The sequence below is a fragment of the Bicyclus anynana genome, chromosome 11 (assembly GCF_947172395.1).
Source record: "Bicyclus anynana chromosome 11, ilBicAnyn1.1, whole genome shotgun sequence".
Classification (NCBI taxonomy): Eukaryota; Metazoa; Arthropoda; class Insecta; order Lepidoptera; family Nymphalidae; genus Bicyclus; species Bicyclus anynana.
The window spans coordinates 2504473-2522134 of NC_069093.1; the positions used below are offsets into that span (position 1 = coordinate 2504473).

Below are 17662 nucleotides of genomic sequence, written 5' to 3' on the forward strand. Positions count from 1 at the left end.
TAAATCTGGGGGGAAAACCACTAAGTTGGGAACCCTGGGATTGGATTTGGATTGACCCAACAGTGTTACCAACTCTCCAAAATATTTATCGCTAAAATTTGTGTCAAATACCCCTAAAATCGCCTTAATTATTGAGTTGTCCTCCTAAAAAATATAAATTCATAATAATTTAGAAATAATATACTGCAATATGTTTCAAAAGTCTATATTTAATACAGACAAAATATTACGTCTTTATCTATAACGTATTATATGTCGTTATAAGTCGCTAGGTCAAGAAAGAAATATTAAAATTATAATCAATTTAAAAATATTAAAGAGTCAAAAAATCCCTGAAAATACCTCTAAAATTTCAGACCCCTAAAAAAATCCCATTTCACTTATTTGCCCCCTAAATCTGGGTTTCCCCCCAGATTTAGGGGGCATTCCCCTAAGTTGGGAACCCTGTAGCCCAAAGAGTAGAGCACAGATTAATGATACTTAGTAGAGTAAGTGTATTGACCGATTGGTGAATTTCTGACCAGTGACATTCTACTCTGTGCCAGTGACCACAAGAGCAACATATGGCAGCGTTGCCAAAACATAATTTCCTAATCGTGAAACGTCCGCACATAATTATTTCGGCGGCTTTTGTACTTCTGAGCGGACATCCTCATTTTTTATTCTATCACGCACATATACTTCAAGCATAACGCGCTTAATAGCCCGCTGAGTGACTGTGAGCCTTCATATAATAATCATTTCCTAGTTTATAGTTACTTAAGTTTAGATACAGGTGTAAACTAATTAATCGATTTAGTATTCCCTGCAATTTTGGGATTTACCTACAAATTGGCAATGTTGATAGTCGTAGGTCATAGTCTGTCAGATTATTTGACGTCTGTAGACTCCTTCTACACGGACTCTAGGCAATGAAAGCGTGACCTGAAAAAACGCGGCAAATTAAAAAAAAATGCACTATATTGCCGCGTTTTTTTAATATGAAGCAAGAAAGTGATTGACGTAACGTTACGCACCTTCGCGTGCATCTTCAGAGTCTAAGGTATTAAGATATCAATATTCAATAATAATAAGTAAATAATGAAAATAAATTGGAACCAACTTCTGTGTATGTTCTTTCAAACGAAAAAAGAGGATTATAAATAGGACAATGGCTACTATTAAGTTCTAAGTCACATCATACTTAGAAATACATCGGTAAGTGTCCAATACCTGCCTACTGCATTTTAATTACATCAATTAAAAATAAAACCATTATTCCATATATAATTATTTAATTTATTTTAACGTAAATATAACAGTGAAAATAAATCATAATTGCGAACCTTTCTTCACAAACATTGAAATGAAAATAAATTTTATAATCAAATAACTAAAACTATGTCAACCAAAAAACATAAATTACTTTTAAATAATGATCTTTTCTATATGACTAGATAGTCGTTCGTATGCCGCTTTGTTTCTATATAAATGTATATTAGCTTTCACCTTTTTCATTAACAACCTGGGATCAACGACGCTGAGACAAAGCAATGCATCTGAAATCATAAACATTAAAAAATCAACTTTTGAGTCATCAATAAGTATCAACCGTAATCACGTTTATATATGACGTACATTTACTCATTTTAAAAAGTTGATTAAGTTGTTATAAATAAATAAATAAATAAATAAATAAATATAAATATACTTATACAATACACATCACTATCTAGCCCCAAAGTAAGCATACAGAGTAGCTTGTGTTATGGATGCTAAGATAGTTGATATTATTATATTAATATACAATTATATACTACATATAAATACTTATATAATGTATAAATACACACAGACACTGGAAAACACCCATGTTCATCACACAAATATTTTCCAGTTGTGGGAATCGAACCCACGGCCGTGGATGCAGAAAGCAGGGTCACTACCCACTGCGCCACGCGGCCGGCCAAAGTTGTTCTGAAGTTATTATGAGTAAGGACCAGTGGCGTAGCGTGCCTTGGAATGGCCCTATATCAGAAATTACTTAGGGGGGCCCTTAAACGAGAGGCAAATCTAAAACTTCTTTAGTTACCAATTTTACTTTGTGGTCAAAGAGTTAGGGGTAAAGTTTATATTAAGGTTGCTAATAACTACAGAGTCTTCATATTACAAGGCGTTAGAGGTACCTACGGCGATTGTAATTGCTGATGTCTGAAAATCAAAATGTCTGTCTAGGTTAGGATTACATACTCTTTGGTCTAGTTAAAAAATATATATTTTATTGTCTATGGGTGTATTATACGCCTATCAGATGTGTACCAAATCAAAAATCTATGGATGTCACACACATCCCTGTAACGTTAAACCTGACAACAGGAGTTTGGCGGGAAAATTGTAGGAATAAAATGTAGGTAGTTCTATAAATGCATATGCCATGAAGCCATATAAAAAAAAAGCTAGACGAGATAAAAAATGTAAGCAATACAACATGATTGCTGACAGAAAAGCACAGAAATAATATTCGCTCCCTTTCACTTTGTATAACTTTTGCGCATTAACTTGACCAAAGCGATGTGTCAAGTTAATCCTCACGAGCAGTAAGTTGTTTACGTATTATATATCTTTAAACGTACTATACATTCTACGAACGAATTCCATTCTCACCTAACATCTCTTTCCGGAACGCTTCGTCCGCGTCGTCCAAGTGTATCAGCATAGCGCTGTACAGAGCGTCGACGTGCGCACTGAAGACAGTCGTGTCGTAGTCGTGCGGACGACATTTGAATAGAGCACACAGAGTGTGCACGGCGAACGAGCGCACTTTGTCGCTGCTGTCGTCGAGTCGTTTGAGCACAACTGCGTACGAAAAAGGTTTTAATAAGCAAACCACGATAAGTCCTGACAAGTGCGGTACTCTATTTTCGATAATAACCTTCAGATATGCTAATAGAATGCTTGCCAACCTTCATCGGAGCATCGTGGTATCTTTCATAATCTTTCATAAGCTTTCATAATCCCTCCTATAAGTGTGAAGACCTAACTAGCTCTACCTCTATAATCCCTCATACTCATTAGGTACTCATCATCATCATTTCAACTCATATTCCTCACTGTTGGACACGAGTCTCCTCTCAGAATGAGAGGGATTAGGCTAATAGTCTACCACGCTGGCCCTATGCGGATTGGTAAACTTGACACATAAGATTTAAGATATTTCTCAGGTTTGCAGGTTTTCTCACGATGTTTTTGCATAACCGATTGATACACGTGATATTTAATTTCTTAAAATGCACACAACTGAAAAGTTGGAGGTGTATGCCCCGGACCGGATACTAACCTACACCCTCCGAAGGCAGGTCATATTTTATACTAGCGGACGCCCGCGACTTCGTCCGCCCTTTGTCCTCTTTAATACAGCCCTTACAGTAGTATCGCTGTAAAAATGGAGTAACTTCTCCCGTTTTCCCAACATTTCCCTTCACTGTTCTCTTCTTCTATTGCTTCATAACCTGTTCAGTATGAAGAATAATTGTAGAAAGATTCGTTAAAATCCGTCGAATAGGTTTTGTTTCTATAACGAACATACAGACAGACAAAAATTTTACTCATTGCATTTTTGGCATCAGCATCGATCACTAATCACCCCATGATAGTTATTCTGGAAATTAATTTAATGTACAGAATTGACCACTCTACAGATTTATTATAAGTAGGTATAGATGTGGGCTATCACGGCTTTTAGGAATACTTACCAAAATACAATTTATGCAGTATGTCGACGGTAAAACATCCACGTTGTCGGGCCAAGGTGGCGAGGCAACACACCGCTCGCAGGGCGTGCTGTCTCGTCAAGGTCGAGTTGTCGTCCACCAGGCCCACTAACAGAGGTACCATTTGATCGAGGAACGGCTCCAGGGACTCCTTACTTGGGAATAGGTTTACTGCCTGAAAATTACATGACAATTTAAATCAATTCAAATGAAAATTAGCATCAAATTCAAATTTCATTTATTTCAATTAGGCTTAGTTTACAAGCACTTTTGGAACGTCAATCATGACTCTCATGACTAATCATGAGCTGGTTCTTGCGACGTGTGTTTTGACCGTGTTTTCGTGATAAATTAACAGAAATACTTCCGCCTTGATGCAGTAGTTAGCAACATGCAGATGTGTTTTAGGCGTGACGTGGCGTTCACTTCATATAAGCACCAACGTATTGCATACCTTAACAAATGTTTTGTTAATACTTATCCAATGCATATTTTCCCTAGTGTATACCCTGATCAACAATCTTATGCACGCCACTTAATCTATACTAATCTTATAAAACTGAAGAGTTTGTTTGTTTGAACGCGCTAACCTCAGGAACTACTAATCCGATTTGAAAATTTCTTTCAGCGTTAGAGAGCCCATTTATCGAGGAAGGCTAGAGGCTATATTTTATCCCCGTATTCCTACGGGAACGGGAACCACGCGGGTGAAGCCGCGCGGCGCCTACTAGTATAATTATAAATAAACAATGACCTCGTCATTAGTGTCGCCATTACCCCCTCTCTCAACAGAATCCTGTTCAGGATTGTCCTGCAAAGCTGAACACAAACACGCGACGGCCGCAGTGCGAATAGCTTCCGCCGTTCTACCGGGAGACCATACCAGATTCGGCATTATCACTTCTAGAAAAACATGTTTTAAATTAACAGATACATTTAAAAATTTTGGGGTCCATAGGTGTTGGAATTGGGGCAAGAAATGCAGTGTTAATGTTAACCAATCACTAAATCGAAAGTCGACATCTTCGACATCTAGTTGTATAGGGCCCAGTAGCGTAATTATCACTAAAGGCAGGTCTAGGCCAAGGGGTTCCCTGGAGGCCATGAGATCCGAAGTAAAATTTAAGAAAAAAATACAATGTGATTTTTCTGTAGCCCCATCCAAAAATTTGTCAACGATCACCAATGGTATAGACGCTACTGAAGAGCTCAGAGCCGTACAATGTGGAATTCTCTACAAAAGGTAGTCCACATCAAGTAGTCTATGAGCTGATATGAGATTGATGTAGAAAAGAAAAGACAAAGCCGAAATCCATGAACTGACCAACGTAAGAAAATGTTAAAACATTCAAAATCTTATTTAACCGAAGAATAATATTTCGGCGATCGTTTCAAACATACAATTACACCTTGTTATGATAAATGTTTAGTATTGAGTATTGAGTTAAAAAACATATACCTACCCACTACTTAGTTAGTACCTACCATCTATAACTATCTTCAAAAACGCCTCCAACTTGGCCGGGTCGCATGACTTGAAGTTTGACTGCCTTTGCAACAAAACAGTGGACAGTGCTGTGAATAGTTTCAGCTTCACTTCAGGATCCACCTTCGGAGGAGCCAAACTGTCCTTTAGTAGCGGTGCGATTAAATGTAATTGACTGCCCATTGCTGATCCTGAAATATACCATACTGGAAGACTAAAGATACACCGGGAATTTCGGAGAATTGTGGTATTTTAGTAAAGTTGCCGTGCCGATTTCTACCACATGTTTGAGTAAGCTTACAAAATGTTAGAAAAAATAATAATTAACTATTTTATTTAGTCATCATCATGATCATCATCATCAGTTTGAAGGCGGTGCCAATCCAGTGTCATGTTTTAATTAAAGCCGTTTCTGAAAGAACCACAGAAATTGTGTAATTTAAACGGCTTGAATTAAAACATCACTGGCTTGGCACCGCCTACAAACTGATCAGAAGGTAGCAGATAGGTAAGATGTTATTTTTTGCTTTTTAGTTTAGGTTAATTTTTGAGTTGGAAGTCAGTTGAATTTATTTTATTAAAATTTTTTTAGTCACCATTCAAAAAATAACCTTCTCCTATTAAAAAATATAAAAACTCTTTAAAATAGAATTTTCGGGAACCAGAGATTACTTTGGCGAGCGAGAAAAATAATTATACCCACATATAAGTACAAGTACCTGAATGTAACAGGACGCACTCCAGCAGACACCGCTCAGGGGTGAGCAGGCTCCAAGTGACGGCGTCACTGTTGATGTCGGCCAGTATCCGACGGATGTGTTTGTTGTACAGCGACGTCAGGGTACGGCCGCACTTCTCTATGGAGCGGAGTTTGTCTAAATTCGCTGTCAAACAAAAGTAGTGGAAGCACTGGAATAAGTTCGTTATTTTAAGCAACTATTTATCTATATACCAGCTGACCCGACCAAAGTTGTCCTGCCATAGATGCAATTTCTATAAAACGCAATTCATTTAGAAGAAAATAAAACATGCAGCGCAGTTGGGGAATGAAAGGTTCGCCACGAATGTCTTAGGGGTTACCCTTTACGGCTTTAATTGTAAGTATGGATTAGGATTTAAAATTTAAATTTCTCCAAAGTGAAATGACCTTAGAACAGTAGTGATTAGGTCAACTTTACTTTGAAGAAAATTGAGGCTTAAATCTCAATCCATTTTTATGAATATGACTTAGGGGTTCTCGGCGAGTCCACGTTTATGTGCTATAAATTTAGTAAAATAATTCGAATGAGAATTTACTATCACACATTTTAAATATCACGGTTAGTGCAGAGGTGTTCAATATACGAAATCTACCATGGTGGAAATGTCAGATACACTCAGTCGTAAGTACATCAAAATATTATTTTAGGAAATAATGTATTAAGTGAATTCAAATGGGCAGTAAGAGTAGGTAAGCTTATAAAACTTACACAGTGCCATAAATTGCACGTTGTCGTCATACGGCATCGCGTACACGGTGAAGTTGACAATGAACAAGTCCTCTGCTACAGCGACACAATCGCCTTTGCACAGATCCATTAGCGCCTCCGTCACGTGTAACATGTTCGTTTGGTATTTTAGCTATAAAGTAAAGCGTTTAAAAATTGGTTAAATTTTGCTATTGTCCAAAGCCTTTGCGCATTCATCATCATCATCAGACATTATGCGTCCACAGCTGGACATAGGCCAATTTTAAGCAGCGCCAGACCTCGCTATTTTTGGCGTTTGCACCCAATCGATGCCAGCCACTTTCCGGAGATCTTATCGTAAATCTGTCTACTCCACACTCCGCTTACCGAGACGCGGTTTCTCAAGGGCCTTACGATTCCAACGACTATCGGTCGTTCTACAGACATGACTAGCCCACTGCCACTTCAATGTTATGTACATTGCAGTACAGCCCCGAGTGCTATGTCGGTTACTTTAATTCTTTGGTTTAGCTTAAGCTAAAGGCTAAATCTAAAAATATTGCTGTATTCCTGTCTGAAAAATACGGTTGCCGGTGAAATTAAATGTGCGTATAGGTACGAAGCTTAACACCTACGCCTCAGGTTGAAGGCTTAAGGGCACATGATAAAACTTGTGGCTTGTATATGCACTACAAAGTATTGCTGTTAAGCCATCAGCTTTTTTCGTGAACTATTAACTATAAAAACAATAAAATTAAATTACATCATCATCATCGACATCATTTACAGCTGAAGGACGTCCACTGTTAGACATAGGCCTCTTACATGGACTCCCAAACAAAACGGTCCCGAGCCGCCTGCATCCAGCGGCTCCCTGGAAACAGCTTAATGTCCTCGGCCCATAAATTAAGTATAGTTATGTGGTAACAAAAAACAAGAAAGCAGCTATGGATGTTTATTCAATAGCAGGTTTCTTCAACAGAACAGAGTAGAATATATGGTGTAGACTGTAAGTACAGTAAACTTACTTTTCTCACGCGGCACCTATCTGGATCTGCCAACTCCTTGCACACCTCTTGCATGACCTTGTCTTTGACAAGCTCAGAGCGGGACCCCTTCAAGATGTTGGTGATGACGAACAGGGCGCTCCACGAGTCAGCCTCAGCTTCCAGCAGCGGCCACCACGTGTCCGGTGTTATGAAGTAGCCGAACAACTCCGAGGCACGCTTAATCTATACACGCAAAGTATTTGCATTTCAGTGAGCATGTTCTGAAATTTCTGTGTATATATATATTTAGAAGTGACCGTCAAACAAAAGCGAAAAAAGTTACGAGCTTTCACAATTTTCTGATATGTGTCTAAGCGACAGCTGTGTCACTTTCTCACTTCATGACAAATCACAGAGATAAAATTTCGTAAAGTCCGTAAAGTATCCAATACTAATCAGGTGGTGGTGAAAGTCTTAAAATAGAACTTTGTAAGAAGGGCCGACTATAAGGCCATGCTATCCTTCTCGGAGAGTTGATTATATACCACCACGCGTTGGACCATCCATTGCGGCGGCCTAAGATTGGTTGTGTTGGTTCTTCATCGATCCCTATCAGATGTCAATCATTATGATTGACATCTGATAGGGATCGATGAAGAACAGATTGACTGATTGACAGGGAGCAACGGCTAAACGTACTATCCGAGGCATGAGAGAGTAGAGCCACCAACTTTTCAACTCTACAATTAAATTACTGATCCTGGAAGTTAATCCTCGCATAATTTAAGAATTTGCCATCTGTTCCTCACCTTTCGACACTGTTACCTACTTGTAATATTTCTTACTAAAGTGAGGGTAGGTCAAAGATAAATCTAACCTCAAGTATTACTCTAGAGTCATCATCGGCCGCGCCTCTGTGCAGCGTCCGCGCGATGGTGTTGGCGTGCTGAGTGGCGCCCTCTTCGGCGCACAGCAACAACCAGCACAGCAGCTGAGCGCAGCGCAGGCGAGCGTCGGCTTGCCAGCCGTCCATCTCTATAAAGGTTGCGTGGATTCATCGTCAATAACCCATATTCGGCTCACTGTTGAGCCCTAGTCTCCTCTGAGAATGTAAGGGGTTAGGCTAATAGTCCACCACCCGATGCGGATTGGCAGACTTCACATGCGTAGAGAATTCAGAAAATTCACATGGAGTAATATCAATATCAATAAAAATAGTTAAAAAAGCAGTCCTCGTTCTCATAAATAGAAAGGCTCATACTCGTAGTCATTCAGCGTGATGATCGTAAGTATCAGAAATGGGATCTTCTCTTTTCTGATATGATGCGTGATCGTATCAGAAATAAGAAGATCCCATTTCTAATACGCAGAACATAGCTCGCTAGTCTCCATTGCACTCTAAGTGACTTATGTTCGTAAAGAACATAAGTCATAACACATAGCTCAAGAAATCGAGAAGCTGAAGTAGCAATGGATGTTAAAAAGTCTACAAGTATCTTTAGTGAACAATAAATTATTGATTGATTGCACGTTTGTTAAATTTTACACAGTACCATTTTGTTCCTCAACTGTTTACTGTCAAACGCTTACCTTTTCACCTTACCACTACATCCAAAATTCCAAAATAACTAAACCTACCTCTACCAATAGCGGGAACAATTTTCCCGATATTACTCTGCACCAATATCCTGCATCCGAGATTAGGTCGTTTAACATCGGGATAGTGCGCCGGCGTGTCTTTGAGGAAGTCAGTTTTCTTTTTGAGGTCCTCTTCATTTTCCTCCATATATTGCAAGCCGATGGCGTCCCAGTGTTGGGTGGCTGTGTTCCGGATATCAGCCATAACATCACTGAGACTGGAAAATGTATAATGAAATTTTTTACCAAAAAAATACTGACTTCAAAATGCAGTAAAAATGTGAAGAGTTCTCTCGATTTCTCCATGATCTCAGCATCAGATTCTTATATGTAGATCTAAGATGCGCGCCAGTCGCCACGTCATATCTGGTGTCGAAATGACATATTGAAGACCAATAGCGAAAATCCGAAAATATTGCTATAAATATCTTTCTTATCATGATGGTACAATATTAGTCGTCTATGCTTTTTTCTCTTCACGAGGTATGTCGTGGCGCGTATCTTAGACCTATGATGAGATGAGTGATTGTTTACCCAGGACTTCCTTATCAAGTACTGTATATGCTCAACACTAGACCAAGACCAACTAGGTAATTTGGTTTAGTGAGGTTTTAAAAGGGCTGTAAAGTTTGGTCTTTGGCAATAAAACGACAATACAAGATTTTTCTAACCTAGTAAGCAGCAAAGGTATCATCCGATGCCAGAATGAGTAGCGATCCCTATAGGTCAGCATCCAGTTACCAACTTCCATGGTAACTTGTAGTCTCACTTGGCTGTTCTCATCAAACAGTTTCTCAGCCATTGGAGTGATGGACATCTCGAAGCATTTAACATTACCTGCTAGGACTATTGCACCTAGAAACAAAATATATTTAAAGAAACAACTAAAAAATAATTTATTTAGTTTTTTAGTTGTATTTGGGCATGTACTACACTAAATGAAACACTTGAACTTTCCCTACTTCCCTTATTCAAATCAGGTTTCTTGCTCTAGATCATTCAGGAGTATGAGTTTAATCATTATATATCCTGGTAGACTGACCTACCAGGATGTATGATGATTAAACTGATGTGATGTGTGATACATACTGATCTAAGATGATATTCCTTGCAGTTATATATTATTTAATAGTAATAGACAATAATGTTCTAAACATACACTACTACCTGATGTTGGGTGGAAAGTCATGGCCTTTAACATTTCAATACAATGCAGGACAGCTATACACTTATCCTGAGCTGCCCTTCACTAAAGAATCTTGCCTTATGTGCCTGTAAGTACACCAGTAACCCTACTGATTATAGTCAAGGGCTGTTAGTAAGTAATTAATTAAAAAAAACATCTATGGTATTGCAGTTGTTCATGGTTGGTGGTAATCACTTACCATCTGATGATCTGATTGTTTGTTTGCCACTGTTTTTTTGTGTAGATTAGTAGACTACTATTTACTTATATGGTAATATATGGTTTATGGTAAGTGATGATGCAATCTAAGATGGAATCTGGCGAACTTTTTAGAAGGAGGAAAATCCACACCCATGGTTTCATGTGTTGCCAGCCTTTTATGGATTCAATATATATTTGAACTACTGAATGGCTTACTGTGTTCAGTTTGCTAGGTTACCAGTAAATCTAAATTAAGGAAAATATTGTAGTTATATCATACCTATAGCTCTTACAGCTGCAACCCTCACTCTAAAGTGTTGATGAGCAAAATTTGACAAAACGGGCTTCACATAGCTCTCCGATTGGAAGTGGAAATCTCTCTGTAGCACTTTGGTCAGCAAAATAATACAATCACACACCTCCAGTTTTACTTTTGGATACGGATCCGTGCTGGTTTTGGTCAAAATACTAGTAAACTCGTTAATGAATGGTGTCAAAAGGTGAGTGCCTTTATACTTTTGTATTATTTTATGCACTAGCTGAATCAAGACTAAGCGTATTTCCTCAGACTCTTCGACGGTTTCTGGGCATCCTATGCGACGGACGATTACTGGTAGTATATATGTTAAATAGTAATCGTTAAGTGGCAATTGGTCAATGAAATTTGACATTATCGTTATAGCACAATCTCTACAAGCCTCAGAAGTGTCTGAAAAGCTTTTGAGTATATGCGCATATATTTCGGGAAACACTAAAGTCAAGTCACAGTCCACGTTTAGTGGATTTTCAAAGATCTCTTCGTTTATCTTGACTAAACCGTTTCGACGCACTATTTTCGATTCACTTTGCAGAGCGGTTAGATATTGTTCAAGGACACCTTTTGGATTTTCATGTAATTTCGGTTGCGACATTGTTGTACGTACATATGCAAGTAGTAACTCAACCTATTCCAAGATTTTATTTCGAAAAATCGACAAAACTTTCAAGTTTAAGATTTTTATTGACAAACAAGTTCACGTTTCCATGACGACAATAAACATAGACTATCACACAGATCACTATGACTATCATATTTTTTTAAACTGGCTTTACGGCACTGAGTTCTATCTTTGTAAAGCCAAAGCTCCAGAAGAAATCAATGTATCGGAAAATGCAAAAGCAAAACATTTTATACAAAATCGTTGTGTTGTGTTTGATATAAAGGTTAAATTATGTTTAATGTGTAACATTTTTAATGCACAATGCAGTAATCATTCATGTTTATGAACGCACTCGAAATCACTGGAAAGAAAATCAAAACGTGCACCAATCGTAATTCGCCAAGTAACTCGCTGTCAACGTCATGGATGACTATTAATGTATGGCCGAGAATTTAAGTCCGTTTAATTTTTACTATTACTTTATTTCACTTCGCGCTTTACCAAAGTTGTGTTTAGTATTTTGCTCAATATAAACTACTTTAAAATGCATAAATTCAGTGTGTTTTATTTATTACTTCTGGCGGCAGTGCTGCATATAACCAGCGCACTCAGAGAAGGCGACTGTGAAGTGTGTATAAAAACAGTAGAGAAATTCGCAGCCACGTTATCTGATGACGTTAAAAAGGACACAAAACGGATCGAAGCCGAGTTCAAAAAGTTCTGTAAAGGTTCAAAGAATAAAGAGAACCGCTTCTGTTACTATCTAGGCGGGCTAGAAGAGTCTGCGACCGGCATCCTGAGTGAACTGTCCAAGCCGCTCAGTTGGTCTATGCCGGCTGACAAAATCTGTGAGAAACTGAAAAAGAAAGACGCACAAATTTGTGATCTTCGCTTCGACAAACAAATTGATTTAAACAATGTCGATTTAAAAAAACTAAAGGTCCGCGATCTGAAGAAGATCTTGAACGACTGGGACGAAGTGTGCGACGGCTGCATCGAGAAGACTGACTTCATCAAGAGGATAGAAGAGTTGAAGCCCAAGTATATGGGTCGATCTGATTTGTAATAGGATATGCTAACTCTTAGGTAAAATTATGCAACTTAACACTTGATAAAATTGTAGTTCTTTTAAAATCAAATCCTTTCTTCTCTTTTATTGTGCATAAACTTAGTGCTTACATATTTTCAATAAATATAATCATACTAATTACTGACATATGCTTACCTAAAATGTGCTTACTTGTCTTTAGTATGAACAATATGATTTAACCTTGTTTTACACCCAATCAATAAAGGATCATTTGTGATTAGAGATAATGTGGTTTACTAAAGTTATAATATGTTGCTCCTTTGCAGTTTTCCTATATGGATATTTTTATAATGACACCTATAAATCTTTAAACCATGAACTGATACTTTAACTAAAACTAGTAGTACAGTAAAACTAAAAAATTAACTATTGTTTCAGTGCCTACACTCAACTTGTCCTCTTTTCTGCAATAAATGTGATGAATAGTAGATAATAAAAGTTACAATGTTTTTTTTTGTTTCAGAGTAATTCATAAACAATTGTGTAAAAGTGGACACACACTGAGTGGGGGTCGACGGAGAAAGTTCACTGCAACTAATAAATAAATTATTGTGTTTGGTATGATTCAGCGATTGTTGTGTTGTATGGTGTATGCATTTACAGCAGAATAAACAATTACTGTGATGAAGTAAATAATATTTTTAAATGCAATTGTTTAATTTAACCCAGTTAATGTTTATATCAAACAAATTTTAATTGATGATTAATATTTTAGTAGTGTAAACTTGTGTTTTTGTAAAATGTGAGACATTTGGTATGATACTTGATAGCAATACATGTCATTGTTAATTTAGAAATATTTAGTAAATTTCTTTCCTTAATAATTTAAATAGCCAATATCTCAGTGCAAAATTATATTATTATATTACTATTTCAATACATATATTTAATATTTGATACATTGCTTTTAGACCACAAAGCCTTGAAACAGTCTTTGTTGCCTTTTGATACCTAAAACTTGGCCTTAATTTAATTCTGTTGGATCTTAAAATGAAAACGTAATAATTTTTAACCAGCACTAGGCTGCCAGGCCATGTCAGCAATTTAGACCTTTGATACCAAGCAATAAGACTGCCTTTTGTATGTCTACAATGTTATGTATTTGTAATAATACTTGTGGTGTACCTACAATAAATTAAGTATTGTAAAAATAAACTAATCTTTATTTATTTCACCTAATTGTGTCAGTCCCCTTGTACAACACTTGCACTCTGAAAATACAGTCAGATGTTCCAAAAGAAAGTCCAAATATACTAAACATCTTTATTCATTACCAACAGAAAAGCTCATGAATTTGTCCTTGTAAAATTCAGTTTTTCACATATCCTGTGGGAACCATGGATTTGTTGCTTAGAAAAAGTAGCTTACATTTTGTTCCAACTTTACTTAACTTTCTTCCAGTGGAGGTCTCGTTAAAATCAGTTCAACTTTTTCGATTTTCGAAGATTAGCCCAGACAAATAGACACTCAATTTGAAAATAGCTTGTTTGTGGTTTGGTATAGTGTAAATAAATACAACCACTTGAGAAAACAAAGACTTCAATTTTATTTATATGTATTGATCAAGTGAGATGTATAAATCTCTGAATTTCTTTAGATTATTATAGTTGAAGTAGCTACCATAAGTAATTTTTCATTCATACATACTATGTGTCATAGCACATCTATATATATATAAAAATGAATTCATATTTCCCTTGGTCACGTGTGAGCTGGACCAATTTCACATTTTTTTTCTTGTTGTGTTTGTTATTGTCAGGTTTTTATGGCAGAAAAAAATTAAAAAGTGGTTAGGGTAGGGTAGAGGCAGAGGAAAGTATACATCGAATTTCATGCAGAGAAGTCGCAGGCATCCGCTAATGAAATCATAATTTAACACTATTTGGTAATGAGCATTAGTGTCATTTAACTAACTAAGTGGGTATTGCTACAAATAATCCTTATCTATTTTATCTCCTGTCTTTACCATGTACCATAACTAAAAAGTATTTTTAACAAAATAAATAAAGGTTTAAATTAAACTGAGTAAGAAAGAAAACCACCAATGAACTAACTTTGTTGTTTTTATTGAATGCAATCTAGAACCAATACACAGATTTTATATTTCATATGCATACATAAATATTTAAATATTGCATAAAACCATCCATCCAGTTAGTGATACTTGTAACTCCTGTGGTGCTCTGTGAACAAAAAATCAGTATTAATAAAATGAACTTTTTTTCTGATTCTGTAAGTCCATAGACTCGCTTAATGACCTCAGCAGCATCACGGGAGGTTAGTGAACTCTTAATATCACATTAACAAGTGTTTAACTTTTTGAATTCACTTAAGTGTTTAACTTCTTGAATTCACTTAATTATATTGAGATTTGAACTATATAGTAAGTAAAATAAAAGTACTTTTACCTACAATATTGTGCAAGTCAGTAAAGGTACCAATAGAGCAGACCACGGTGGTGGACACCTCATAGATGTAAAAATGCATTGCTTGAGGACTTGTATTGGAGAAGGAATTTCCCATTTCATATGTATTGTATGCTACTCTAGTTTAAAACTTTGTGCATGCCATGCTGACAATCAGTATTTGTATACAAAACTTTTGTCCATGATTTGTTCAATTAGTGTAGAAGAATTTTGCTTAAAGGTTTATTTTAATGAAGTTTTTTAACCATACATTTATTGTAATGCAATGTAAAATTTGCTTGTGGACTGCTCTATATACAATACAGTTCTATTGTTTTTTTTTTCAAGTACAATTTGCTCACAATGCCATCTACTATACCTAGTATTTACTAATATTTACAATTACCGCACAACAATGTACTTTTCCAGTATAAAAATGTAGCCTATGTTCGACTCCGACATTCAAATTATCCTTTATACCAAATTTCATCCAAATTGATTTAGTGGCATATCCATGGTAACAGATAGACTTACATCTAATTTATTACATTTACATCAATACTTTTACATGGTGCTTTTGTTACAGTAGTTAAGATGTGTTTGTACTTACTAATTTTTCCGTAGTTGATGACATAGAAGAAAGTCATGCTTCCAACAAGTAACTGGAAGAAAGGAGCTCCGTTAACCCTCTTTGGCTGCATGTATTTATGCTGCCATCTCCACCAAGCTATAAATACAATTATATTTAATTAGACATTTTACTGGAGATGATAACCTAAAAATCTTTACAGAAGAATATATATACCTCTGCTGCAGGCACCCATAAGCGCAGCAGGGCTTTTGTTTCTGCGTGCCAGCCATGATCCCACCTCGCTCAACTTGAGTTGCCCGAAAGGAGTATCGGCTAAAAGCAACACAAAATTAAAAAAGTAAAAATTACATAATCAGACATTACCTTCAAAGAATATTATTTTTTTGACTTACGCTTTCCGTAGAAACGGGCTGGATCATAGGGTCCATGAACTGCTGGCTTGTACTCTTTCGGATAATCACCGATAGCCATGATTATTCGGAATTAAGCCGAACTAAATCCAGAAAAATTAAATTTTGATCAATCAAGAAAAAAAATTTATGCCATAGACAACAGAAACGTCAATTGTCAAACCAAAGAGTATAATAAGTATACCAAAAATTTTCTTAGAAGTCTTATCACCAAAACAAACCCGTCTTGTCACTAAAATCACATATTTCACTTACGTTATACGTAATTTCTAAAGAACAAAGTGTCTAAATCCTTTATTATACGCATACAGTACGAATTACACCAAAAACTACACCGAATTTACGATTTATTCACATTTATTTTCTGAAAAACAAAATCACAACGAGATTAATTTGCACAGCTTAACTACGATTACGGCAATTTGACATTTCGTAACGCTAGATTGTCTATGAAAAGCAAGGATGGGTAAATAACATCGAGCGTTAACTTATCGATAAATGATAATGAATGATTCTTTAATAATTGATATGTTGTTAGTTTAAAGATGGGAAAATGAAATATTTTATAATCATTTTATTTTAAAAAATAGTTTTTTAATAAAAATGTTATACAATACATATGCTCACGTTATTCTATAGCGTAAAAGATATCTTACGAATAGTAGCATTATTCAAACACTGGTATGGATAACATTATCTCAATACGATTTTTAATAAAAATCGTCAAATCAAGATTTTAACAAAAACTAGCAATGTAAATTTAATTTGCAAAATGCGCGCGATCAGCTGTTTTCCAAGAGGTCAAATAGGCAGGTCACGACTAATAGGTATCTATCTATACAAAGTCACAAACAAACTGCGCGACGTTGTATTGCCGACCGCCGCCGGTGCCGAGGAAAATAATTGCTATCTCTCTCTAACCTAAGCCGCGCGGCGTGGTTAATAGGTATTTTCAAAATATTGAAACTTTAGGTCCTTTCGCTAGACGCTACTTTTTCTTTAGTTCGTGTTCGGCGGTCTGTTGACAAACAAACCAAAATTCAAAAACCTTTGTGTATGTTCTATGTTATGTTAGTAGTGATTTTCTGTAACGAATACTCATACAATTGTGTCGTTTGTATTGTGTGTGTTTGTGTGTGTTGACTGAGAAGTCTTGAAATGCTTAGATCAAATCAATTCAGTACTCATGAATATTGTACCTACTATGAAGACAGAACGTCTCGTAAACGAGAAACAACCTGAAGTAAGTTAATTACCTGTACCTAGTTAAAAACTTGTAAAGTATAAAAAATAGGTATTAGATAGGTAAGTGTAGCCAGCCGATTTGCTGTCGATGCGTACGTACCTACTCGTACGTACACAGTAGATTGCGGAGCGTTGTTATCGCATTGTTAGCTGTATATTGCGTGCTCAAAATTTTCAAAATCTGAATTTTCTCATTTCCCACGTAATTGTTATTTAAAATATCGTTGTGGAAACTAAATTTAACCTCTTCACGCAGTTTTCGGTATCATGTCCCTTACACCCAGTATGTACGTGGATACGTGC

The 17662-nt window shown here is 36.4% G+C and overlaps 3 protein-coding genes across 3 annotated transcripts; 1 reads left to right on the forward strand and 2 right to left on the reverse strand.

Annotated features, from left to right (window-relative positions):
• Nucleotides 1–1058: 1058 nt before the first annotated feature.
• Nucleotides 1059–11723, reverse strand: LOC112049529 (dynein axonemal assembly factor 5). Its single transcript, XM_024087462.2, has 12 exons — nucleotides 10978–11723; nucleotides 9982–10165; nucleotides 9311–9528; nucleotides 8550–8707; nucleotides 7712–7915; nucleotides 6705–6855; nucleotides 5955–6119; nucleotides 5235–5426; nucleotides 4504–4652; nucleotides 3732–3924; nucleotides 2644–2835; nucleotides 1059–1538 (listed from the first exon to the last, which is right to left on the reverse strand). Exons 1-12 carry the CDS (start codon nucleotides 11606–11608, stop codon nucleotides 1408–1410), a joined length of 2568 nt encoding a protein of 855 aa, XP_023943230.2. The 5' UTR covers nucleotides 11609–11723; the 3' UTR covers nucleotides 1059–1407.
• Nucleotides 11724–12016: 293 nt separating this feature from the next.
• On the forward strand, nucleotides 12017–13862 carry LOC112049531 (mesencephalic astrocyte-derived neurotrophic factor homolog). The gene is made up of 2 exons (XM_024087463.2): nucleotides 12017–12703; nucleotides 13171–13862. Exon 1 carries the CDS (start codon nucleotides 12162–12164, stop codon nucleotides 12681–12683), a length of 522 nt encoding a protein of 173 aa, XP_023943231.1. The 5' UTR covers nucleotides 12017–12161; the 3' UTR covers nucleotides 12684–12703; nucleotides 13171–13862.
• An 890-nt stretch (nucleotides 13863–14752) lies between these two features.
• LOC112049532 (putative ATP synthase subunit f, mitochondrial) lies at nucleotides 14753–16274 on the reverse strand. The gene is made up of 4 exons (XM_024087464.2): nucleotides 16097–16274; nucleotides 15918–16016; nucleotides 15723–15839; nucleotides 14753–14890 (listed from the first exon to the last, which is right to left on the reverse strand). Exons 1-4 carry the CDS (start codon nucleotides 16173–16175, stop codon nucleotides 14862–14864), a joined length of 324 nt encoding a protein of 107 aa, XP_023943232.1. The 5' UTR covers nucleotides 16176–16274; the 3' UTR covers nucleotides 14753–14861.
• Nucleotides 16275–17662: the final 1388 nt, after the last annotated feature.

What these genes read in the sequence shown, in the direction of transcription:
- LOC112049529 (XM_024087462.2), bottom strand. Translation starts at nt 11,608, where the DNA reads ATGTCGCAACCGAAATTACATGAAAATCCAAAAGGTGTCCTTGAACAA. An exon ending in ACTGCATAAATTGTATTTTG is followed by an intron (nt 2,836 to 3,731) that starts GTAAGTATTCCT and finishes TTTCGTACGCAG; the next exon opens with TTGTGCTCAAACGACTCGAC. An exon ending in GTTCCGGAAAGAGATGTTAG is followed by an intron (nt 1,539 to 2,643) that starts GTGAGAATGGAA and finishes TTATGATTTCAG; the next exon opens with ATGCATTGCTTTGTCTCAGC.
- LOC112049531 (XM_024087463.2), top strand. Translation starts at nt 12,162, where the DNA reads ATGCATAAATTCAGTGTGTTTTATTTATTACTTCTGGCGGCAGTGCTG.
- LOC112049532 (XM_024087464.2), bottom strand. Translation starts at nt 16,175, where the DNA reads ATGGCTATCGGTGATTATCCGAAAGAGTACAAGCCAGCAGTTCATGGA. An exon ending in AGCCCGTTTCTACGGAAAGC is followed by an intron (nt 16,017 to 16,096) that starts GTAAGTCAAAAA and finishes TGTTGCTTTTAG; the next exon opens with CCGATACTCCTTTCGGGCAA. An exon ending in TATGGGTGCCTGCAGCAGAG is followed by an intron (nt 15,840 to 15,917) that starts GTATATATATTC and finishes TTGTATTTATAG; the next exon opens with CTTGGTGGAGATGGCAGCAT.